Source organism: Lithobates pipiens, unplaced genomic scaffold (assembly GCF_037356315.1).
Source record: "Lithobates pipiens isolate NorthernLeopardFrog02 unplaced genomic scaffold, aLitPip1_a1.2 Scaffold_18, whole genome shotgun sequence".
NCBI lineage: Eukaryota > Metazoa > Chordata > Amphibia > Anura > Ranidae > Lithobates > Lithobates pipiens.
The window spans coordinates 511,498,325-511,525,576 of record NW_027507758.1 but is presented as its reverse complement, the minus strand read 5'-3'; the positions used below and the strand labels follow the sequence as shown (position 1 = coordinate 511,525,576).

The 27,252-nt window shown below is 41.9% G+C and overlaps 1 protein-coding gene across 1 annotated transcript in view; it reads left to right on the top strand.

Annotated features, from left to right (window-relative positions):
• The window catches only part of EIPR1 (EARP complex and GARP complex interacting protein 1), a 364,672-nt gene that overhangs the window by 150,422 nt on the left and 186,998 nt on the right, over positions 1-27,252 (top strand). Inside the window, exon 4 of the mRNA XM_077488730.1 lies at positions 8,861-9,017. Coding sequence (XP_077344856.1) covers positions 8,861-9,017 — 157 coding nt within the window. The remainder of the gene's footprint in view (positions 1-8,860; positions 9,018-27,252) is intronic.

Genomic DNA, 27,252 nt, shown 5'->3' with positions numbered 1-27,252 from the left:
GGAGAATTTCTCCCCATTTTCAAATGCTGGCAGCAAATTTGAGGAATGTTCTAAAATACTCCTGTCTCAGTATCTGCAGAACAGAAGAAGAAGATATAGAACATTTTCAAACTTGACTTTTGGGAAGATTTTATTTACTTTTTTCAACATTTTAAAGCAAGACAATGTTTGGAAATCCAGTGAGACACTTATATACAGTGCCTTGTTGTGCCATTTTCCTTTGCAACCAAAAACATAAATGTATTTTATTGGGATTTTATGTGATAGACCAACACAAATTTGCACATAATTGTGAAGTGGAAAGAAAAAGGAAAAATGGTTTTTATTATTTTTTTTTACAAATATCTGAAAAGTATGGCTTGCATTTGTCCAACCTCCTTTACTCTGATGCCCCTAACTAAAATCGTGTGGAACCAATTGCTTTCAGAATTTTCCTAATTAGTAAATAGACTATACCTGTGTGTAATTTATTTTCAGTATAAATACAGCTGTTCTGTAAAGTCCTCAGAGGTTTGTTAGAGAACCTAAGTGAACAAACCGCATCATGACAGCCAAGAAACACACCAGACAGATAACATTGTGGAGAAGTTTAAAGCAGGGTTAGGTTATAAAAAAAAATATCCCAAGCTTTGAACATCTCACGGAGCACTGTTCAATCCATCATCCGAAAATGGAAAGAGTATGGCACAACTACAAACCTACCAAGACATGGCCGTCCACCTAAACTGACAGGCCTGGCAATGAGAGCAAAAAATCAAAGAAGCAGCAAACAGGCCGATGGTGACTCTGGCGGAGTTGCAAAGATCCAAAGCTCAGGTGGTAGAATCTGTCCACAGGATAACTATTATTCATGCACTTCACAAATCTGGCCTTTATGGAAGAGTGGCAGGAAGAAGGCCATAAGACATCCCGTTTGCGTGAAGCCATGTGGGGGACCTAGTAAACATGTGGAAGAAGGTGCTCTGGTCAGATGAGACCAAAATTAAACTTTTTGGCCTAAAAGCAAAATGCTATGTGTGGCGAAAAACGAACACTCCAAATTGCCCTTAACACACCATCCCCACCATTAAACATGGTGGAGGCAGCATCATGTTGTGGGGATGCTTGATCAGCGACTGGGAAGCTAGTCAGAGCTGATGGGAAGATGGATGGAGCCAAATACAGGGCAATCTTAGAAGAAAACCTGTTAGCCCTTGTACACATGGTCGGACATTCCGACAACCAAATCCGTCGGATTTTGTCCGAAACTGTTGCATATACACAGTCGGACAAAGTTATCGGAAAATCCGATCTTTCAGAACGTGGTGACGTAATTTAGTTACGATGGGACTACGTTCAGGCTAGTAGCCAATAGCTTTGATGTAGGAATTTGATCTGAGCATGCGTGGCACTTTGTCCGATCGGAATTCTCTACACATGATCGGAGTATGTCCGATCGGAGCAGTTTGTCGGAAAATATTTCCGGCAAGTTGGAAAACTTGGTCCGACGGATATTCCGACGGAAACAGTCCAATGCATACCACACACAGTCGGAATATCCGACAAAACGCTCCGATCGGACACATTCCGACGGAATCTCCGACCGTGTGTACAAGGGCTTAGTCTGCAAAAGACTTGAGACTGGGCGGAGGTTCACCTTCAAGCAGGACAACAACCCTAAACATACAGCCAGAGCTACAACAAAATGGTTTAGATCAAATCATATTTGTGTGTTAGAATGGCCCAGTCAAAGTCTTGACCTAAATCCAATTTAGAATTTGTGGCAAGACTTGAAAATTGCTGTTTACAGATGCTCTCCATCCAATCTGGCAAAGTTTGAAATTTTTGCAAAGAGGAATGGGCAAATGGGCAAAAATGTCACTCTCTAGATGTGCAAAGCTGATAGAGACCTCTCCAAAAAGACTTACAGCTGTAATTGCAGCGAAAGGTGGTTCTACAAAGTATTGAGAAGAGGGGGGCTGAATACAGGTGCATGCCACACTTTTCACTTATTTATTTGTAAAAAAAATTGAAAACCATTTATTAATCTTTTTCCTTCCACTTCACAATTATGTGCCACTTTGTGTTGGCCTATCACATAAAATCCCAATAAAATACATTTATGCTTTTTGGTTTTAACATGATAAAATGTGTAAAATTTCCAGGGGTATGAATACTTTTTCAAGGCACTGTACATTTCTGTCTGTGTGTATACAGTCATATGCCTTGCACCAACTTCCTATGACATCTTAATTGTTAGCACAGACAAATGCTACAAATTCATGTAATACTCATTTTTGAGTTTCCCTGTTTGGTGCTATTGTTGGGACAAACTCATAAAGAAATACTGCTATATCAGTGATCAGGAAAATAAGACTTCTTAAAACCCAAAATATATTGTGCTATGTCTTTTTATAGTCGCTGTGTCAACACCTTATTATTGTGATACTTTATCTTTAAACAACCTGTGTCATTAAATTAACGTTATAATTGCTCCACCTTAAAGTGATTGTAAAGGCAGAAGTTTTTTTTTTCATCTTAATGCATTTTACGCATTAAGATAAAAAGCCTTCTTTGTGCAGCAACCCCCTCAGCACCCCTATTACTTACCTGATCCAGCGATGTTGTAGGATTGTCTCAGCTGCCCCGGACCCCCCCCCCCCCCATTGGCTGAGACAACAGTGCTGCGCCATTGGCCCTTGCTGCTTTCAATCAGTTAGTCAGCCAATGAGAAGAGAAAGGGGCTAGTGCTGGGCCAGGGCTTCATGTCTGAATGGACACAGCTCAAATGCCCCCATAGCAAGCCGATTGCTGTGGGTGCACTCAACAGGAGGGAGGGGCCAGGAGAGCTGTAGAAGGACCCGAGAAGAGGAGGATCTGGGTTACACTGTTACCAGGGTCTAAAAGACCCTGCGTGTCTCCCCTGCCCTTTACTAAATGTAATGAAATGCACATCGTACTGCGTTACGTTCTTTTCCGGCCTCGGAGGCTGGGGAAACTGTCAACAGGGGCCCGAAAGTGACATCACACATCACTTCCGGGTCAACAACTAAAACTTGCATCCTCTCTCCCCTCTACCCACTATGCTGGTCCCAGGCCCGCAGATGGGCAAGCGGAGCCCTGGATGCATGGCGGGGAGGGCGCGCATGGGAAACATTTGGGCGGCAGCACAAAATCACAGGCGCGAGGACGAAACTTCTTGTCACCATGTTCACCTGGTGCCTGGGGTTCATTGAGTCCGGCATTAAACGGTAAACCTAATGCTATTACAGTTATATTGAGACGTTTGAGCAATATTGTCAGAAATTATTCCAAGTGCCTCAAGACATGGTGCCTTGCTCTCAGATATATGTTAAAGTTTGAGAGGCTCTATGGTCCCACCATTGGCATCCATATAAAAAAACATCAAATCATAAAAAACATACAAGAGAAAGTAGAGAAAAGAAAGAAGGACACGAATTGGTCCTCTCAACCCAGGACCACATCCACAAGGTGTCCCAATGTCTAGGAAGCTTGAAGGAATTTAATCCAGGGATTCCACCAGGGATACTTGTCAATTTTTCATTAATCATAAACCAGGATATTTTGTGTTTAAGCAACGTAGCGCTAATGGGTAATTTACAAGCTTGCTCTATAGTTAGTTTAGCTGCTAAGAATATAAAGAAGACGAGATTTTGGAGAAGTTTGTTTTCTGATAGGTCAGTGTTCTGTCCCATCACCAAGTAGACCAGATTGAATATTCTAATCCATATTAGCTGGACCTTTAAACAGGACCACCAGACACAGAACATATCGCCCTCCTGCCCACATCCCTGAGAACAGAGGGTTGAGGTACCAGGTTGGTTATTAAACAGAACATATAACTCTGAAATCCATCTGCATGACCCAGGGCCACATAGGCATTTATTTTCAAATAAAGTAATGGTAGTTATGTCTACCTGGTCCTTACTTAGAGTCTGTATAAAATGAGTAATTTGATACAAGAGGAAGGTTTCTGTAGAGGGCATCTATAACGTTTCTAGAAAATAGGAAGGCTGACTAATCCCTTTATGATCTATAAAGTGCGATATCCTGTAAAGACCCTTATTGACCCACCATGTAAAATGTTGAAGATTCTACCCTGGGGGAAAATTAGGATTTTTAAAAGGAGGGGCTACTGGTGGAATGAGGAGATTTCAAAGGATATAGTTTGCATACCATGATCCAGAGGTAGAGAAAGAAGAGTCTGGATGGCTGCACACCAAGCTGAGATCCAAAATGCCTTTATTCATATAAAACCATGAAAGACATGAAGAGTACTACATGTACAAGCAGGGGAGGAACGTTGACTTGTTTCACACACAAACCATGCTTTATCAAAGCCCATGGCTCAAAGGTGTGTAGAGTGTGTGATAAGGAGGTACTCAAGATGGCCTGACGTTTTTTGGTTGGAGCCACAACAGGAGGTCCATGGGAAGTGAGGTACTATGCATTGGAATTTTTTGATACAATTGGACCAATTAAGCAGCTCTGTAATAACACAGAAAATGGGGAACTCCCAGACCGCCTTGCCACTTGGAAGTATAGAACTGTGAGTGAGAATAAGAGTGAGCCACCCTGCAACCACCGGTACCCCAGATGAATTTGTAAATCAACGCTTGCAGTTGTGGTTTGTCTTTTCGATGTAAACAAATACATTCTGATAGAGAGCTTGTGCTTTTGAGAAACACAGACTTGCTGGCTGGATCACCAGATGAAAATTGGAGAAAGAGCCTAAAAAAGGAAACTATTACAGCCATTACATCTAAGAATTTGTATACTACAAGATAACGTTTGCTTTTGGGTTTAATACTGCTTTAATTTATAATATACATTTGCTGTTAATCATTATTCTGACTAGAGGTGTCCTTTAAATGATGTGCTGGTCCTGTACGTTGGAGCATGATTCTGTGTCATTGATGGAGTGTGACTAATGTTAGGCAGTGATGATGGAAAATTCCTTAGCTGTCGCATTTCACCAGGCAGTAAGCAGCTCTGCTGGAGCTCAGGAGCGCAGTAAAGAGTGTTGACCGTCACTGAGTCTGGCAGTCAGAGGGTTACACAGCATGAGAGGCTGTAAGGAACAAAAGGCGGATGATTGAACAGCTGTGAGATGTAATGGCAGCTAACGAGTCCCCACACAGCTATAATCAGAATCCAGACCAGTTATCCTGCAAAATATTCAACACAAAACTCCCCAATCCTTTCTGTCACGACAAACGCATAATCTATATCGTACATTTGCAAATTTTCCGGCTACTCGATCTAGAAGGGAAGCTGGCAACAGCACACGTCTCAGATTTATATACACTGTTATCATTTTTATTTTAAAACGAAAGAACTCCAGTGACATAATTTCCATCCAAACCAGCGTTTCTCAACTCTGCTACTCCAGAGGAACCCTTGCTATAGTTTTTAGGTCTTTTGTTGCCTCTCCTCCAATCTCTTTCAGCCATTTCCTGTCTACATGCATTGGCCCCAGCATGCTATGTACATCCTTGTTCTATAATGGCATCCTGATACGGTCAGCAGTGGATCTTGTATACACAATCCAGGGAATCGACTAAGCTTCTTGCTCCACTCTAATAGCAAAGGGAAATGTCTAGATTGGCGTGCACCACATTAACCCCTTCACGCTGACGTAACGCAAATATGCAGCCTTCGGCTTTAAGGGTTTGTACCGAGGGCGGGTACCATGATACCGTTGTTTTCAAGCCGAACATTGGCTTTCTTATAACAATCAATGCGGCTAAACAACCGCTTGATCGTTATCACAAGCAGTTTCATAGTTTCATAGTTTGTAAGGTTGAATAAAGACACCAGTCCATCCAGTTCAACCTGAGTGAGTGTCTACAATAGACCCTATCCCTGTGCATTGCACACTCACATTGGTCCCTACCCTCAAGGTGCCCACAATCCAAGGTCCCCATTTATATACTAGGGCCAATTTTGGACAGAAGCCAATTAACCTACCCGCATGTCTTTGGATTGTGGGAGGAAACCGGAGTACCCGGAGGAAACCCACGCAGGCACAGGGAGAACATGCAAACTCCAGGCAGGTAGTGTCGTGGTTAGGATTTGAACCAGTGACCCTTCTTACTGCTAGGTGAGAGTGCTAACCACTACACCACTGTCCCCCCACCCTCTCTCACTGCCTTCAGCGGCTCGCCCGAGTGTCTGTTTCTGTTTAGACTCCTGATATTTCACCAAAGCCCCGCAACAGGGGTGATAAAAAAATTGTAAAAAAAATATGTAAAAAATTGTTTAAATTAATAAAATAAAACAAAACCTACTGACACCATCCAGTGCTCTACTGTCCCTGTTCTCTGCACTACTGACACTGTCCAGTGCTCTACTGACCCTGTTCTCTGCACTACTGACACCGTCCAGTGCTCTACTGACCCTGTTCTCTGCACTGCTGACACCATCCAGTGCTCTACTGTCCCTGTTCTCTGTACTACTGACACCATCCAGTGCTCTACTGACCCTGTTCTCTGCACTGCTGACACCATCCAGTGCTCTACTGTCCCTGTTCTCTGTACTACTGACACCATCCAGTGCTCTACTGACCCTGTTCTCTGCACTGCTGACACCATCCATTGCTCTACTGACCTTATTCTCTGCACTACTGACAAAGTCCTAAGTCTGATTCCTGTATCGATCCAGCATGGTGCTCATCTGCTGGTCTTCACTCCTCTCTCACAGGCTTGGCTGAGAGCAGTGGGAACCATTGGCTTCTGCTGCTGTCGGTCAAATCCAGTAAGCAGAGAGCAGAGGGGTGGGCCCGAGCTGTTCTGTATGTGTCAATGTAAACACACACCCCAGCTCAGAATCAAAGTCATACATGTCCCACCATAGGAAGTGGTTTCCTATGGTGGCACACAGAGAAGAGGAGAAGCCCGAAACTCCAGTGGGGGACCCCAAAAGAAGAGGTTCCGGTCTGCTTTACGCAATACCAATGTATAGAGTCGGCAAGTATCATGTTTTTTGCTTTAGTTAAAAAAATGAACTTTACAACCACTTTAAACTACCTGCTAGTCACCACAGGCAGCATCTACTATTTTCTACAGAGGACTATGTAAGAAATTTGTAGGCCAGTGGCACAAAAAGGCTTGGCTGAAAGCAGGGCTTTGTATCACAGCTGTGCCAGCTGCCATTTCTGACAGCATGAAAACTGAACCTTGCACCCTGCCATCTCTATTGGTAAAATCACTTTGACTTTCTTTTTAAGGCCGTATTGACTTGGCCTTAATGATTTATGCAGGATTATGCTGGCAGCAAGATCCTGCATAAAAAGGTGTCTGTACACATGTAATGTTTTCCTAACCCTATTGACCTCCGCCGCTACTCACACACATATTAATAATATGTAGCCAGTGGCAACACCACCGCTGATAAATCACTGTTGATATTTACACTTCAGTCCTAAATGAGTAATTCGATCAGAAGTGGTGCTTGTGCAGAATGAACTCTGCTGATTCTGAATAACTGAAAGCCAAGTCCAATCTGCGCATGAGCTTCTGCTGCATGAGTGACTTATTTTGGGCCAACATATAAGAATCAATAGTGTGTAATTCGTGGTGGCACTGCTGGCTGCACGTTGTTGATATTTACATTCCAGCCCTGAGCAGCAGTGGCAGCCAATAGGCTACATGTAAAAGTCAGCACAAACATTACATGCGCAGAGCGTAAATTACAGTCCTGATATGGCCTTGGATAGAGCTTTGTACTAATTTTGTTTTCTTACACTACTGCACACAGCTGTGTGTATGGGTTCATAGTCTTCTATACTTCTGTATACAGATGTGTGTATGGGTCCATAGCCTTCTATACTTCTGTATACAGATGTGTGTATGGGTCCATAGTCTTCTATACTTCTGTATACAGATGTGTGTATGGGTTCATAGTCTTCTATACTTCTGTATACAGATGTGTGTATGGGTCCATAGTCTTCTATACTTCTGTATACAGATGTGTGCATGGGTCCATAGTCTTCTATACTACTGTATACAGATGTGTGCATGGGTCCATAGTCTTCTATACTTCTGTATACAGATGTGTGTATGGGTCCATAGCCTTCTATACTACTGTATACAGATGTGTTTATGGATCCATAGCCTTCTCTACTACTGTATACAGATGTGTGTATGGCTCCATAGCCTTCTATACTATATACATATGTGTACAAAATAATATGCTGTATGTACTGTATGTGTATGCAGTTTTTGATGCCTGTGTGATTGCGCCCTTTTACGGTATTTTCATGGATATGTTTAGCTTTTGTTTCATAAATAGATTTTTAAAACATTACTTCCAGTATGTTTGTTATATTTGTACTGGATGCACTTTCTTAAAAACCTGGAAAAAAAAAATGAATTGGTTCTAAAACAGCTCCAGGTAAAGGCCGTAATTGAGTTATAACTCTGCTATACAAACCATTTGCTTGACAAGAGCCAATTTTGCTTGCTCCTTAATTTGCATAACAAAAATAGGAATGGTGGTAGGGGATTCTGTGTGTGTGTGTTTTTTTTTTTAGTTTTTTTTTATTTCTCCCCACCCCCAAAAGAATTAAAATTTCATCAAGACATGAAGACTGGCTTCAGAACACGATGAAACTGGGTTAAACATATGCAAATTACGAGTTCTGCACAGAACTGATTGGCGACTTCAGGCTTTTCCCTCTATCTCCGCACCGCATTCTGCTGCTTATTAAAATATAAGGCCTTAAATATTTCAGGCAACAGCTGTGCATAGCTCCTGTGTTTTGTGTGAATGCCGGAGCATAGTCATTCCAAATGTGTTCTACATGTACTGATCTGTGCCTTTTTTTTTCTTTCTCTTTTTCTTCCCCTCTGTTCTTTAGCTTCAGACAGCAAAGTCACATCTTGTGCGTCTGTGTGGAGGATACCGAAGGAACTGCAGGCGGGGAACCAGGAGGTCCCTGATGATTCATCAAACAACACCCAAACCTTGGAGCTTCTCTGTCGCCTCGACAATGCCTCCCATAGCAGTGTGGCCTGGTAGGGTTTTGCTTACTTTAACCTATGAACTGCAAAATTACAGACTTAAAGGGGATCTGTCAAAAAGAAAAAAATACAGCAGTACACCTGTGTGCAAAGGCTCTGCAAACTGCCAATTATGTACCACCTTGTAGTTTAGGGACTTCTGAGATGTGTGATTTGAATCAGTGGCTGTTTAAATTAGCACTTCCTATAAATGGATATGTAACTTAAAGCGGAAATAAACCCATGGATTTTAACAGTTGAAAAAAAAAAGTTGCATGCTGTGCATGGAGGGAATTTTGCTAAGTGTCACATTTGCGTGTGCTCTCAAACAAACTCTTACAGTGCATCTGGAAAGTATTCACAGAGCTTCACTTTCTCCACCTTTTGTTATGTTACAGCCTTATTCCAAAATGAATTAAATTCATTATTCTCCTCAAAATTCTACAAACAATACCCCATAATGACAACTTGAAAGAAGTTTGTTTGAAATCTTTGCAAATTTATTAAAAATAAAAACCGAAAAAAATCACATGTACATAAATATTCCCAGCCTTTGCTCTATACTTTTTTGAAGCACCTTTGGCACAAATGAAAGCCTCAAGTATTTTGAGTATGATGCTACAAGCTTGGCACAGCCATTTTTGGGCAGGTTTTCGCATTCTTCTTTGCAGGACCTCCCAAGCGCTCCATCGTATTGCATGGGGAGCATCGGTGCACAACCATTTTAAGATCTCCCCAGAGATGTTCAAGTCTGGGTTCTGGCTTTGCCACTTAAGAACAAACGCTATTTTGTTATCTTGGCTGTGTGCTTAGGGTCGTTGTCCTGTTGGAAGATGAACCTTCGCCCCAGTCTTTGGTCCAGAGGGCTTTGGAGCAGGATTTCATCATGGATGTCTCTGTACAATGCTGCATTCATCTTTCCCTCGGTCCTGTCTAGTGTGCCAGTTCCTGCCACTGAAAAACATCCCTACAGCATGATGATGCCACCACCATTCTTTACTGTAGGGATGGTATTGGCCAGGTGATGAGCAGTGCCTCGTTTTCTCCAGACATAATGCTTACCATTCAGGCCAAAGAGTTCAATCTTTGTTTCGTCAGATCAGAGAATTTTGTTTCTCATGTTCTGAGAGTCCTTCAAGTGCCTTTTGGCAAACTACAGGTGGGCTGTCATGTGCCCTTTACTAAAAAAGTGGCTTCCGTCTGGCCATTCTACCATACAGGCCTGATTGATGGAGTGCTGCAGAGATGGTGATTTTTCTGGAAGCTTCTCCTCTCCCCATAGAGAAATGCTGGAGCTCTGTCAGAGTGACTATTGGGTTCTTGGTCACCTCCCTGTATAAGGCTCTTCTCCCAAGATCGTTCAGTTTGGCCGGGCGGCCTGCTCTAGGAAGAGTCCTGGTGGTTCCAAACTTCTTCCATTTACAGATAATGGAGGCCACTGTGCTCATTGGGACCTTCAATGGTGCAGAAAATTTTCTGTACCCTTCCCCAGTGTTGCACCTGAGCTCAATTTTGATTGTCATGGCAAAGGCTGTGAATACTTATGTACATGTGATCTTTTTGTTTTTAATACATTTGCAAAGATTTCAAACAAACTTCTTTTTTTACATTGTCATTATTGTTTGTAGAATTTTGAGGAAAAAAATTAATTGAATCCATTTTGTAATAAGGCTGTAACATAACAAAATGTGGAAGTGAAGCGCTGCGAATAGTTTCCGGATGCACTGTACATGCAAGGCATGCAGGGAAAGCTAACTGTCAAATTTGTTTGTGCTCTCAACCAAACTGTCGAACCATCAAATGGCTGGTCTCATAACTGATTAGATGTGCAGTACCATGGCAGTTTCAGATCAGAGGCAGATGGCAGCTTCTTTGACTGAAAAGGATAGGAGGATTTAGTGACGCCAAAATCACAAACGGAAAAATCAGCACAAGGGGCAAAGCTTACAGACAGTAAGATGTGTCCCTTGTGCTTATGCCTCTTATGTTAGTGTGAAAATCATCCTCTGTCCTACTGCCCCTCCCCACTCACCTACACTTTCATAATCTTCCAGTGCGGTGGGGGTTAATAAACTAGCTGTCACAGGCTCTCATCAAGAGAACCTAACTATGCCCGCCCTGTCCACCCAGCTCCGCCATTCAGAGAAAACATACATGATGGAAACATTTTAGTAATCTATGACTGAAGCTCTGCGCTGTAAACTGAGGGGCCAAGTGGGGAAAGACAGAGAGAGGATACATTTCCTTCACTGTTTGTCAATTTATATTGGTTGATTTTAAAGCTGAAATCATTTTCTGCCTAAATATTAATGCCAGTGATTAGAGTGGTTCTTCGCCCTGTTTGAAAAAAATGAAAAGTCAGCAGATACAAATACTGTAGCTGCTGACTTTTAATAAAATGACACTCCCCTGCCCAAGGGTCCATCTCTTTCCTCCTGAACTGGTTCTTCGGGTGTCTCTAAAAAGATAGCAGTGATTGTTTCACAGTGCCAACATCCAATATGCAAAATACAAAGAGAGGGGTTCCCCTTGGGTGGGACTTTAGCGGCACTAGAGTAGAGATCACATAAAAATAATATAGAAAAATAGTAATATATTTATTGGTCCTAGAAATTACAAGAATAAAAACATATATCATGGAGTGTATATGTCAGCCATAACTGATATTGCAAGTAGTCACGATGGATGGAGATTAAATCCTTCAACCAGCGCGTTTCTGAGTCTACAAGAGATACTCCTTCCTCAGGGTTAGATAGGATATAGAAACTCTATAAAGTAAGTACAAGCAGTCAAAGGCCTATACATATCATCAGCAAATGCTATAATATTGCAGAAATCTGTTAGATGTATAACTTACAGTTGCAAAAATCAGATGCGAGACCGCCATCGCCCTTTGGAGACCCAGTGTGTAAAAGTTATAATGGCAATGGAATTTTTGATACAGTTTGAATGTCTGATCTACAAATTGCTTAAAAATGAGCAGTTTAGCAATTCTACAGACAAAAAATATGAATTTCTTAACAAGAAACCGCTTCAAAATAAAGGGGTTGTGTCAGGTATCACTTGGAAAAGTGATTTTCAGAGGCAGTTTAGACCCAGTATACATGCATCCATGATGTAATACTATGCCCCTCTGCATGCCTGTTTTTCAATTTCCAGTGGGATCTTTTTTATCCCAGTGGCGATTTTACATTGTACTACTGTGCCGCTACTGCCATGACAAGTTTTACAGACTGCCGCTTGTGAAACGCAATATGCTCAGTTAAAATTTCTGCAATGTAAACAGACCTGAGTATTCGCCATGTCATATAGGGGGGGTTATTTACCAAAACCGGAGAGTACAAAATCTGGTGCAGCCCTGCATAGAAACCAGAAAGCTTCCAGGTTTCATTATCAAAGCTTAATTAAACAAGCTGAAGTTAGAAGCTGATTGGCTACCATGCACAACTGCACCAGATTCTAAGTGCTCCAGTTTTAGTAAATCTACCCCATTGTGACTTTGCTACAGACTGTGGCTTGTGCTGTCCACTTGTCTGAAAGTCGAGGCACATAGATATGTGATTCCTACTAAAAAGGTATTCAGATAAGTTGCAATTGTCCTTATTCTTTTTTTTTTCTGTTGCGATTGTTCTAGTAACGCTTTAGTGCTTTTTACAAAGGAATCAATGATGGTTCTACTTTATCGTGCTTTTGTTGAAAATCTTGAATTGGATTTGTTTGAAGTTTTATATTATTGTGTATTAGTAGCAGCTGATTTTATTTCATACCTTTTTACACTCATAAACACAAGTCACAGAGGGTTTCTAACTCTGGGAATTTGTTTTCTTGGCATGTTCCAGCAACTAGGGAGGAAAAAGTTTACGATATCTCGGGAATAGTAAGATTTTCATCTGAGCCCAATAAACAACTTCAATTAGATGAAAAGCACAAGACATTTAATAAAAAGTAACACTCCTAAAACACAGCAGAAGTTTGCTACTCAAAAATAATCTCTATTAAAGCCCTTCCAGCCACTTTTTTTTTTTTGTAAGGTGGGTGGGTAGAATATCTCCCGCAGGGGGAGGTGGAGAACAATGCTTGTGCATTGGCTTGTGAAAAACGTAGAGAGCTTGTTTGTGCAATGCCAGGGGTGGGCTCAACCGTTAATACTTTATATGTCTTTATATACTTTATAATACTTTATATGTCAGCACTGAGTGGCTCGGCCAAGATGGTAGTTTTTTTGGCCAGGCTGCAGGGAGGCAGAGCTCGGCCTACAGGTATGGCATGTACACTAGTGCATGAACAGAATGCATATCTGCTCAATGGGTATCGTTGATGCTTCTCCAAAAAAACACAAAAAACACTGGTGCATAATAAGAAAAAAAAGGGTTTGTAACACCCCCCCCCCCCGAAAAATTTGGGATTTTAAATTGGCAAAGACGCTGGAGGTTTTTCATTAAAAAAACACGGCCAGATAACACAGCTGCACATATAACAATATCTTGTAATGAAAATATGATGATACATATACAGAGTAGTTTCGCTCCAATGTCCGGTAGTACTTTCTGGTGTTCAACATCCGGGATAAGTCCTATCGGTACCCAAAGTGTTTCAGGCTCAAAGTCCTTTCATCAGAGGTAATTATATAGGAGGATTTATATTCTAGACCAGATGAGTGGCATCATAATCAAGAACAGAGAGTGGCGATATTGCAGCAAGAATACGCAAATATATTGTTATCAGTAGATGGCAAGTATGAAGGTTTTGTATAACCTAGACCCTTGAAGTATTTTTGACCCAGTGGGATATGATCAGAAAAACAAGTCCTTCCAATAGAAGTTTTTGATAAAGCACAGACATACAGCTTGCATTTTTAGATGAGGAATATCACAAAAAAAGCAACTAGGGGATTTAAAATAAAATCCTGCATTAAATAATGCTGTTGTAAGATGATAGCCGCTGGCAACTGTTCAAGCTGTATTACGGGGGGTCCATGAAGTACATCCACACTGGCAAGGTTTTATTTTAAATCCCCTAGTTGCTTATTTTGCGATCAAACCTTTTTTCCCCCTATACATACAGGGAAGTGGTAAGCTCACTTTAATATCTGACATGGTGAGAGCTTCTGTTTATCTGGTGCATAAGGCTTCCATATACAACTCAGAATTGCCTGTGGTAATGGTCCTGCACACAGGCATGAATTTCCAAAATGTAATGATGCAAAGGCAGACAGTTAATACAGAAAGTTTTCTAGCATGTTTCAGCCCTCTAGGACCTTAAGTATAACTGACTGATAGCTTTCACAATGGACATATACACTATATTACCAAAAGTATTGGGACACCTGCCTTTACACGCACATGAACTTTAATGGCTTCCCAGTCTTCATTCGTAGGGTTCAATATTGCGTTGTCCCACCCTTTTTATAACAGCTTCTACTCTTCTGGGAAGTCTGTCCACAATTTTTAGGAGTGTGTCTGAGAATGTTTGACCATTCTTCCAGAAGCAGGTTGAGGTCAGGACTCTGTGCAGTCCAGTCAAGTTCCTCCACCCCAAACTCGCTCATCCATGTCTTTATGGACCTGGTTTGTGTACGCAGTCATATTGAAACAAGAAGAGGCCATCCTCAAAATGTTCCCACAAAGTTGGGAGCATAAATCATCCAAAATGTCTTGGTATGCTGACGTCTTGGTAAGTGACGAGTTCCCTTCACTGGAACTAAGGGGCCAAGCCCAACCTCTGAAAATCAACCCCACACCATAATTCCCCCTCCACCAAATGATTTAGATGAGTGCACAAAGCAAGGTCCCTATATACATGGATGAGCGAGTTTGGGGTGCAGAAATTTGACTGGCCTGATCTCACCCCGATATAACACTTTTGGGATGAATTAGAGCAGAGACTGTGAGCCAGGCCTTCTTGTCCACATCAGTGCCTGACCTCACCTGTCAAACCAGGTACCCGCTCCCCTCCAAAAGGTGCCAAATGTGGCAGCGGAGGGGGGGGGAGGAGGCAAACAAGTGGAGCTTCTTTTGGGTGCAGCTCTGCTTTAAATGTGTAACTTTTAACAATGCTTAATATTCAGTCTACACAACCATGCCAATTATTCTTTGCATTGCGCTGTCAGCCCCTATACAGGCTGCCTCTTTTTATGAAAGTCTAGTCTTTATGAAAGTTGTGAGGTATTTTATTGCTGTCACTAAAACCAGTTCTGGCTTTGATTACCAGCAGCCAATGGCTCCCACTGTCTCAGCAAAGGCAGAGAGACCAGGAAGTGAGGGGAGAGAAGCACTGCAGATGTGCACAGTGCTGGATCGAATGAGGGCTCAGCCCAAGTAAAAAGCAGGGGTCAGAGGGGATATGTGTGTGTGTTTATATATATATATATATATATATATATATATATATATGTATATATATATATATATATATATATGTATATATATATATATATATGGCACTGTCAATTTTAGTAAACATTTTTAGTTGCGCTAAGCTTATATGGCTGTCTACTCCTGCATGCAATACAATATCAAAGTACATGTATATGAGCTTGTCGACCTGCCAATGTATTATTAATTCTGTTTAGCCACTGCTGTGATTCACAGCACCCACCTCGCTCCAAAGCATAGCTTACACATTTATTACTGTACCTCTGCAGCTTTCTGTGTCACCTGCCTACTCATGAATTTGCTTTTCCTCACGCCTGAGATGCTCCCTGTGCTGTTCCTCTCCTGTAAGTTACATAGACACTTCCGCCTATATATCCCAGTTAAGTCAGTAGGATTATTCAGTGCAATAGATCTTGAGCAACTCACCAGGTCACATACATATATAACAAGATTAAGAGTTTTTTTTATTGTTTTTGGGTTTGTTTTACAATTTTTCTGAAGTTTGTGTTTACCAATTATTGTATGCTTTTACATTTTAATAAGAACCTGTAAAAAAACCTTTTACCCAGTAATTTCTGACTATTCCAAAATCTACCCTCACAAACCGACGCTGTGTGGACCTAATTTGCAATCATTACTATAAAGGAAACTTGCCAAATTTACTACTAGCAAATCATCTCGCACTATATGACCAAAGGTTTGTGGATACCTGAGCATCATGCCCACCATATGGCCAAATTATGTGAGCACCACTCCAAATTAATAAGTTCAGGTGTTTCCAGGGAGGTGTACAATTACTGGTACAGCATACAAAGACGTTTTAGACAACTGTGCACTTCCAATCTTTTGAAAACCGTTTAGGGAAGGCCCTTTTTTTGTCCCAGCGTGATTGTGCCCCTTTTGTACAAACCCAGTTCCATAATGAAACAGGAGCTCTTCTGCACCTAAGTGTAATGTTCCATTGTCAGTTCCTTATATATTTACTGCGCGGCACACTTCAGGAATACATACAACTTTGCTGCCCTCTTAGGACTGGGGAATTCCCAATGACACTCCACAACAGGAGTCTCCAAACATTTGCAACAAGGGGCCAGTTTACTGGCTTTCAAACTTTGGTGTGCCGGACTGTGGTCAGTGGAAGTAGATGCCCCAGTAAACAAAATCATTGGCTTGGTGGTCAGTGGGAGTAAAATAATTACATTATTGATGTCAGTGGGAGGAATAGTGCCCCATAATTGGTGTCAGTTGGAGAATTAGTTCCTAATCTCTGGTGTCAGTGTCAGGAATAGTGTCTCGTATTAGTGTCAGGAATAGTGTCTCGTATTAGTGTCAGGAATAGTGTCTCGTATTAGTGTCAGGAATAGTGTCTCGTATTAGTGTCAGGAATAGTGTCTCGTATTAGTGGCAGGAATAGTGTCTCGTATTAGTGGCAGGAATAGTGTCTCGTATTAGTGGCAGGAATAGTGTCTCGTATTAGTGGCAGGAATAGTGTCTCGTATTAGTGGCATAAATAGTGTCTCGTATTAGTGGCATAAATAGTGTCTCGTATTAGTGGCATAAATAGTGTCTTGTATTAGTGGCAGGAATAGTGTCTTGTATTAGTGGCAGGAATAGTGTCTCATATCAGTGGAAGGAATAATGCCCCAAGGGCCAGATAAAGGCAAGGAAAGGGCCACATCTGGCCAACGAGCCTTAGTTTGGAGACCCCTGCTCTACAAGAAATCACAGAGAAGGGAGCATAATCCCACATACCTTTTTATTAGTAATCCAAATACAACGTACTTGCAAACCATATGATGAATATAGCATATCAAACAAAGTGTCAGCTTCAGGTTTCTCAACCCCCCCAGCATTCTCCAAAACAGGAGAGGACACCCTTGGGATCTTAGCTGGTTTACGTATTTCGAGGGGATGGATCCCTCAAATGTGTAAGCCAGCCAGCTCCATAATGACATGATTTGAAGAATTTGGTGTGAAGAAACTAGTGTGGCCTGCACAGAGCCCTGACATCACCCCTACCCTGAACACCTCCATGCTGCATCTATAAAATCAGTACCTGACTGTTCTCTTAACGGAATGGACACACATTGTCTCAGAAACGCTCCAAAATTTTGTGGACAGCCTTCCCAGAAGATGGATAGCCGTTATAGCCATAAAAGTGGCTGAAGGTGGTAACTCCATATTAATGCTCATACTTTTTTATTTGAACCTGCATATAGGTGTTATGGTCAGGTGTAAATACATGTTTGGCCATATAGTTTCTTTTATAGTCAGTGGCCATATGTTTGTTTCAGTTTTTGTTACTAGAAACCAGACGAAGTGTTGCTATGAGAAACACAAAAAAGTACAAATGAAAAGTAAACTATTAGATGCATACAATAAGCATAGTTAATCTACGTATTGCTGTAGAGTCCACAGCAGTCCCATTTGTCGGTAATCTCATGACCTTGGAAATATATCTGTGATGTAGGAAGGAAATTCCCAAATGAGAAGAAACAAGAGACTTCTTTCTGCCTTTCCCATTCTGAAAGCTTCGTAAATAAAAAATAAAAAAAGGAAATGCTAAGACATTTCTAAAAGTCACCAATCGGATTCACACCTGCCTTGGAAGTGTGAACATAATTGGTCATTAAAAAAGTAGAAAGGAAGTGGGTGCATATAACCATTGTCTACACAGTCAGCAAAGGTTGCCTGTGTAAGAACAATGTTTGCTACCCACTCTTCATTAAAAAGGAACTTCATTCCCCTTTATGTTTTTCCCTTGCTTACTTAAATGTATTCACACACTTAGTGAATCGAGAGATGTCTGGTGTAACCTGCCTCTTCACTGCTAACCCCCCTCCCCGCAGCTACTTCAGACATGTAGAGGTGAGACATGGATTGACCCATTTATCAATCCTGCATCCTTTTTTGCTTACATGTTCCTATACCTGTGTTCATGTGACTAAATATAAATGAATGTGCAATATATCATGGATTTGAATAAATTATCATTATTTATTTGTGTATTTATGATGAAGTTTTTTTGTTTTGGATATAGGGTTTTTATATGGATTCTGTAATTTTTACATTGATGCAACTCATATATTTATATTTCGTTTTTTTTCTTTCCTGCCCCATTGAGGGGGTGGCTCTTTTTGACACACAATTTTCAATTCCACCATTCCCTATCAAAGTGCTTGCCCATGATGTACGAGGCTAGCCTAGCTCTGTGGAAGGAGGGTGCACCCCCAAAATGCATTGGCTGTACCCCATGTTCTGTGCATGTCCATGCACTGTGTTTATGGCCTTTTGTCAGTTGCATTTTACCCACTTTTATACAAAAAAAATCTTATTTTTAAATTGTCTCTGGTAATGCGCGCACCTTGCTAGGTGTGCGCGCCTTCCATTCCTGTTTTTTTTGTAGTTCCTTTCGGATTACCCCATTTGAGGAAGGCAGCATCCACCTAGTTTTGGGATACCATATATACCTTTCACACTACCATTTTATCTGACATCATCATCAGTCAGGGTTTTTGTATGTCTACCCCTGGCAAAAAATGTAGGAAAAGTTAAAATGATTGATCCCTCTTACTTTTGTATAGCTAAAAAGCTCAATGAACACTTTCACTTGTTGCCTAGAAAAGCCCAAGTTAGTTTTAGGCCTCTTTCACATGACCGATCCGTTTGGGGTCCGCCTGTCAGTTTTTTAGGCGGACCTGAATGGATGCTCCTTAGACCTCTATGGCGTGTCGGATGTCAGCAGTAACATGTCCGCTGACATCTGACCAGCTCAGATCCAAAAAAAGTGATTGGGAAAAACCTATGTTTTCATCCGTGATCGGATTGGGTGACGACGAACTCTGCGGTCCATAGTCATCCAATCTTCCATATGGGAGAGCGACGCTCTGACACTGTGCAAGGACAGACCTGTCATCTTCCTGCTCAGCGGGGATTGACGGAGCAATCCCCGTTCAGCAAGTGGATGTCCACGGGGCGGATCATCACTGATCCGTCCCGTGTGAAAGAGCCCTTAGGTGACTTTTGTAATATCCTATTCTGTAGGCTGTTAGCCCTTGTTTTTTTTTGTTTGTTTTTTTGGGGTACGTTTTGTAGCCTGTCTGTCTTGTCTTCCTTGTTTCAAATGTTTAAAACAAAGTTCAACTATGATCCTACCAACTTAAGTCTAATTGTCTCAGTATTCATACCTTTTTTTTCAGCTGTCTCTTTGCTGGTCACACAACTTGCAGGGTCCTGTTCCTCTTCTGTTTTCTCCAGCAGTTGACAGTGCTAAGTGATGCAAAGAATGGACTTGCATAGTAAGGTGGTTTGCGGTCTCTGCGTCTCCTGTGAGCTGTGGCCTGCACGATGATGCACCCCAGCAGGTGTGTCTATGCTGACCTGAGCTCACAAGAAGTGGATTGATGTTGGATAAACCAATAATTCTACAGTAAATAGCACAGCATTTTTATTCTTAAGACACCTTGGGCACTTTTTTTAATTATTTAAAAGAAAAAACCTTTCTTGCGCATTTTTGGATTTTAGATAATCCAAAAAATGTAGGTGCTTAGTTTCTGTTTTAAAAAACTACTGGTTAACAACCAAGTGACTTTGAGCAGCAAATGAATATAATGGACAGTACCACAACTCTTGTTACATAATTGTCTTAGTAAGTGTAAAGAGGGAAAACACTGCGCTACCTAGCAATTATAAGTGGAAGAAACCTAAAAATGTAGGTAATAAACAATAACACTATCTGTGAGTGAACACAGCCAAGCTGCTAGCACACAAACAAACCAAGTTTAAAGTACAATATACACAGATGATTTATCTCCTCAGGGTTGATCGTCCCAATCCTCGGTTCTCCACAATCCCCAATTCAGAAAGGTGGATCAGCTGTCGGGCACAGACTTCTATAGAGCTTGATCTGGAATGGCTCCACAAAAGCTCACCACTAAAGGTTTATTATAGAAAAATTATAAGAATATAAAAAACGCCAGAATGCATAAAAATCACGTGATACATAAATGAAAGAAAAGCAATGTGGGGAGCAGAAATATGCTAGCCCTACGGGTTTCGACCGCAAAGTTGTCTACTGGGACATCTATAATAAAACTTTAGTGGTTGAACTTCACTATGAGAAGCGCTTTTTTTTTTTTTGCTTTTCCCTTCTATGGTGAGCCTTTGTGGAGCCATTCCAGATCCAGCTCTTTAGAAGTCTGTGCCCCGACAGCTGATCCACCTTTCTGAATTGAGGATTGTGGAGAACCGAGGATTGGGACGATCAACCCTGAGGAGATGCATCATATGGCTGGGAATTCTTCTGTTCGGGCCATTGGAGCCTCTCTGAGCCTTTATGACACATTACTATATGGTAGTTGTGTCCAACCTATCCGGTAAGAGTATCCACCTCTTTCAGTGATTATCCAGTAGTTGGTTGCAAGATCTGCTGTGTTCTGGACTGTTTGAAAATCTGAATCTTACGAGTTCGATTGTTATCAGTGGACATTTATATAACCATCGGTATTGGGACTCTGGTCACTGTTGTTTATATATCCAGATTGATTTCACCTATATCTTTTTTTATTTTTCATATACACTATTTGTCATATACAGGTGTATTTTAGCTCTGCACTTTTTGATATATTTAACATACAGTGGGGATCGAAAGTTTGGGCACCCCAAGTAAAAATGTGTATTACTGTGCATAACGAAGCCAAGGAAAGATGGAAAAATCTCCAAATGGCATCAAATTACAGATTAGACATTCTTATAATATGTCAAAGTTAGATTTTATTTCCATCATTTACACTTTCAAAATTACAGAAAACAAAAAAAATGGCGTCTGCAAAAGTTTGGGTACCATGCAGAATTTATAGCATGCACTGCCCCCTTTGCAAAGCTGAGACCTGCCAGTGTCATGGATTGTTCTTAATCATCATCTGGGAAGACCAGGTCATGTCAGTCTCAAAGGTTTTAAATGGCCAGACTCATCTGACCTTGCCCCAACAATCAGTACCATGGATTCTTCTAAGCAGTTGTCTAGAAAACTGAAAATAGTTGACGCTCACAAAGCTGGAGAAGGCTATAAGAGAAGAAAAGTGTATTCAGATGTCAATATCCTCTGTTCGGAATGTAATTAAAAAAATGGCAGTCATCAGGAACAGTGGAAGTTAAAGCAAGATCTGGAAGACCAAGAAAAATATCAGACAGAACAGCTCGCAAGATTGTGAGAAAAGCAATTCAAAACCCACTTTTGACTGCACGATCCCTCCAGAAAGATCTGGCAGACACTGGAGTTGTGGTACACTATTCCACTATAAAGAGATACTTGTACAAATATGGTCTTCATGGAAGAGTCATCAGAAGAAAACCTCTTCTACATCCTCACCACAAAAATCAGCGTTTGAACTTTGCAAATGAACATATAGACAAGCCTGAGGCATTTTGGAAACAAGTTCTGTGGACCAATGAGGTTAAAATAGAACTTTTTGGCCGGAATGAGCAAAAGTACGTTTGGAGAAGAAAGGGCACAGAATTTAATGAAAAGAACCTCTGTCCAACTGTTAAGCATGGGGGTGGATCAATCATGCTTTGGGGTTGTATTGCAGCCAGTGGCACAGGGAACATTTCACGAGTAGAAGGAAAAATGTATTCAATAAAATTTCAGCAAATTTTGGATGGTAACTTGATTCCATCTGTGAAAAAGCTGAAGTTAAAGAGATGATGGCTTCTACAAATGGATAATGATCCTAAACACACCTCAAAATCCATGGGGGATAACATCAAGACGCGTAAACTGAAGGTTTTGCCATGGCCTTCACAATCTCCTGACCTTAACATTATTGAAAAATCTATGGATAGACCTTAAAAGAGCAGTGCGTGACAGACAGCCCAGAAATCTCAAAGAACTGGAACACTTTTGTAAGAAAGAATGGGCAAAAATACCTCAAACAAGAATTGAAAGACTCTTGGCTGGCTACAAAAAGCGTTTACAAGCTGTGATACTTGCCAAAGGGGGCAGTACAATATATTAACTCTGCAGGGTGCCCAAACTTTTGCAGACGCCATTTTTTTGTTTTCTGTAATTTTGAAAGTGTAAATGATGGAAATAAAATCTAACTTTTTTTGACATATTATAAGAATGTCTAATCTGTAATTTGATGCCATTTGGAGATTTTTCCATCTTTCCTTGGCTTCGTTATGCACATTAATACACATTTTTTACCTGGGATGCCCAAACTTTCAATCCCCACTGTAATTGTCTTAGAATGCCTTGTAGTAGTGGTACTTTGTGAACGGTGGCAAACCTAAGGAATCTACACCACTCTACCTTTCTGTCATAGCTTTCTGACACCTGACAGCGTTCAACTGCTTTGAAGCCATCGAGTATGTCTGACATGGTTACCAAAAGGCATCCGATTTACTTCACCACCTCCAAGATAGCTAAATGACACACAATGTTCTCTTGCTAACATACCAGCATTCACTTACAGCTTACCGCAGCGACTCCTCCAACAAAACTTCACTGCACCAATCGGGTGCAGAAATTGACTAGTGTACCAATGCATCTCCCATCTACCACCATCTTATCCCTATGGTATGTGCACATCTTATAGGTCATCTACCTTTATCAGTAATTCACAAAATCATAATAAATGGCAGTGCCAAGCTTCCCTTTCCTACCTTTCTCTTTGCAGCGTATAGTTTTTAACACTCTACAGAAGCTCTATAAATAACTGTTTGCGTAAGTGGTGCAGCAATAAACCTTGAAATCCATTGCGCCTTCCCTTCAGTCTCTGTGTGCACATTCCTCAGCATTAAACAAAGCTCTGATCTCTGGCAGCTCCTACAATAGTTAAAGGATAATAGCATAGGGATGATACCGCCACAGTCCCTGAAGAGCAGTAGGTTCATTGCACATGTATGCATGCTGATGGCATTTCATACCTGTTCCGTATCAGCCCCCTTCTCCACACCAAAAGTACTCTCAGCGGGGTTATGGGAAAAGACCCAGCAGCAAAGAGATTACAGAGGACACATTTCTCTTCCTATGGCTTCTCTTTATTGCTGTCCTATTTTATTTCTAAAATATCTCATTGTGCTGTCACTGCTAATGGCTAATGTTAGGAAAACTGTGCTCTGTTTACAACTTAGCTTCCCAGTAGGGGTGAGACTCGCACAAAACTTTAACCTCTTCCCTGCTTCAGTGAAATCCCTTCATTTGCTGAATATAGTTGAATTAAAATGGTTGTATTTTTTTTTTTTTAAATAATAAGCATGTCCTACTCCTGCTCAATGATTTTGCACAGAGCAGCCCTGATCCTTCTCTTCTGGGATCCCCTGCCATTTCTCTTCCCCTCCTGCTGAGTTCCCACATAGCAAGCCGCTTGCAATGTGAACACTCGTGTAGGCCTGATCCCAAGCCGCACTCTGTGCATCCATAGACAGAGTGTGGCTTGGATCCCCCCCCGCGCGTTCTCCTCCATAGATTGACCTGAGATAGATGATAATTTTTGTACCTTCATTTTAACCCCCTCCCACCCAGCCTATTGCAATATGATGGCTGAGGTGGAGCTCTGTTGTCCCCATTTGTCATGATCTGTCACCCCACTGTGTCTACCGGACACAGCCGATGACAGATCACTGTACCGGCCTGCTGCCAGTACCATGCGATCGCTGTGGCCAATCACAGTAGATCATATGACAATTGTACACAATGAAAGACTGATTCATGCCGTTCATTGTGTTGAGCTTGGTGATTGGTCATAGTGATCACATGGTACAGACCTCGGTGAGGCCAGGAACTCATCGAGTGACAACTTCCTCCTGCACTGCGCCAAAGCCTGGGACACCGGTAACCACTGGAGACGCCGAGCAAGACCCCTCAACCTTACCTAACTAGTAAGTGCATTACCATTTGACTAAACGTATCTTAATACTGCTGCACTTAGATTGACACTGTTTGTTCTCTTTATATTAAGTGGGACAGAGATGACAGTTGCTTTTTAAAAAATATGATTTAAATAATGCTATTTTACTAGTAAGGTCCGTGTTGTAGCCATCATTCGACTATAGCGCGTAAGGGAAGTGGTTAAAGTTTTCTGCAAAACATTTAGACAGGCCTGTTAAATGGGCAGCATTGATAGGCTGCACTGATGGGGCAGCACTGATCATCAGGACAATGATGATCAGTGCTCTGATTATTAGTGTAAACAATGTACTGACAGTCTTGCCGGTTAACTGCTCTCCTTTCCTCACACAGACACAGCGTGGAAGAAAAGGACTCCTGATAACCGGCAAGTCTGTTTACATGTGATCGACTGATCACATGGTAAAGGGTCACTGTGTTTGACACAAAGAACACAGCAGTCACAGAGTGTGCTGGATGTGCATGCCAGAGGGTATGAGGGAGGCAGGGTTCTGGGAGGATGCCCATGAACGCCCTTCCTTAACTGGAAGCCTAGGGCTGGAATGAAAGGGGGACTTTTTATGATTTCTTGCACCGGGGCCCTGAAGTTTCTAGTTACACCTCTGTGCTGCACCATAGCCACAGTGGTGTCTCTTGCAAATTCTAAATGAGCTAACTTCTCAGCAGAATTTCGGGGGACTGTACCCAGAACCTGCCAACGGAAGACATAATGCTGCTTCAATGCACTGAAACCTGCTGTGGGGGCTCACCTTGGCATGTAGTGCAATGTGTGGAGTTTGCCTCAGGGTGCTTTACAGGTCCCAGACCTTGGTCTTGGAAGAACCCGGGGAGGTGGGGGGGGGGGGGGGGGAGTGGTAGGCCCATTGCTGAGGACAAAGCCAAGATGGGTTTGATCCATTATCACTCCTTCCCACTTTTTTTGTAACATGAACAGACTGTTCTTTTATTAAAGAAAAAATAAAGGTAGAATACACTTTATGAAGTACAATATGAAAATAGTTAAATGCACATGTAGGGTTACATGCAATACTTGAGCATTGCATATACGGATTAGTGCGGTTCCAACATAACCATAAATCTAGGCTTCTCCCAGTGGGGGGGGGGGGGGGGCAGTATAACTATCACAAGAGAGTTTGGCTACACCCTGTGCAAAACTTATTAGCAGGTTCCTGTGCCCTCTATGCAGTCCAGGGTTGCCAGACGCTCTCATATTTCACAGGGCAGTTCCTGTTTATGTAAGTTAGCTTGTACATAGGAGGAGCTCAGGTAATAGCTTGTTCCCATGAACCCACGGAGGAGGGGGGGGGGGATCGGGGGTTCCACTTAAGTATGATTTCTCTTCTAGTGTAGAATAATAAGAAGCATATAAGTATTTTGGTGTATCTGGGTCTTTGGTCATCATCATGAATGCTTAGGAGCAGCAATCCAGGGGTGATCGTCGGGCAGTCGTGTAAGCAGGGGGATCAAGAGGAAAGAGAATTGACTTATCCCAGTTGATATGCACTCCTGAGTAGGGTCCAAATTTGTTAAATAGTTCTAGGGCTGCCGCAAGAGAGCCATCCACGCCTTGTAAGTAAAGCAGTGCATCATCGGCGTACAAGGAGAGCTTCTCCTCTCCTTAAGGCCCACCTTCAGTCCTTTAACCAGGGTAGACTCTCTAATAAGTATCACCAATGGCTCCAAGGCCAGGGCAAAAAGGGAAGGGGAAAGCGGACATTCCTGCCTTGTCCCCCTCTGTGGTGGAAAGGTTTCGGACAGTCTATCATTGGTACGTATTCTAGCCCTGGGAGAACTGTAGAGCATTTTAATCCAGTGAATAAAATGAGGACCGAACCCAAACCTGTCCATCACCTCCCAGAGAAATTCCCATTCGACCAAGTCAAAAGCCTTCTCGGCATCGAGTGAGGCTATGACTCTGCTACCACTGTTGGTGTGAGTGACCGAGAGGTTCAGAAAGAGGTGGCGGAGGTTGATGTCGGTACCCTTACCTGGCAATAACCCAGTCTGGTCGATGTGAATTATGTCTTCCAAGACCACTGAAAGTCGATTTGCAAGTATCTTAGCTAAGATCTTTGCATCGACGTTAAGGAGGGATATTGGCCTATATGAGGAGCAGTCCTCAGGATTCCTACCAGGCTTGGGCACCAGCAGCACCACCGCCTCTGACATAGAGTCCGGTAGTTCTCCCAGAAGTAAAAATTTTTAAAAAGAGATGTGAGCCTAGGGGCTAGCAGATCTAGATACTGTGTATAAAATTCTAAAGGTAGCCCATCAACTCCAGGCGTTTTGCCTGGCTTAAGCTGGGTCATGGCCTTCTGAACCTCCTCGAGAGTTATTTTTTGCTTTTCATATATCGCGATTATATTGTGTGACATAAAGAATTGGAACTACCACTAATTTAATCTCTGGAGTGTCTGCTTTCAGAAAAGATACAATGTTGTGTGGAAGTTTACATAATCTTCAGGTCTAAAATTATTTGCAAAAAAAATGAAAAAATGGCTCTGGCAGCCCAAGGGTTGAAACATTAAGCCCAGGGTGCCTCATCGTTCATTGGACTCCCTTTGGGGTTTGTGGGAACCACCAACCACCTTTTCAGTAGTTGCAGCAGGGAGCTGGGATTTCCAGGTTTAAATTGAATTTGGTGGCAGTCTTTTCCACTAGCATGCCCCAGCACCTATGCGCATCCCCATGAGTGACGCCTAGTGAGCCTGCTTGAACCGTGCACTATGACTATGTGCCCTGCTTTTTCCTCTTTCATGGCAGAACTTTGAACTATCATCACCACATCTCCTGGCTCATCATATAATGCCTATTAATGCACTACCTGGGTTACTGCAGATTACAAATGCTTAATACGGAGGCATTCCTTCTCCCTTTCTACTGCTGCGGAGGTCATGAGTATCCTGGGGCAATTTTTACAGGCATGACAGATCATAAATGCATGAAAAATTAAAGAGGTCAGATT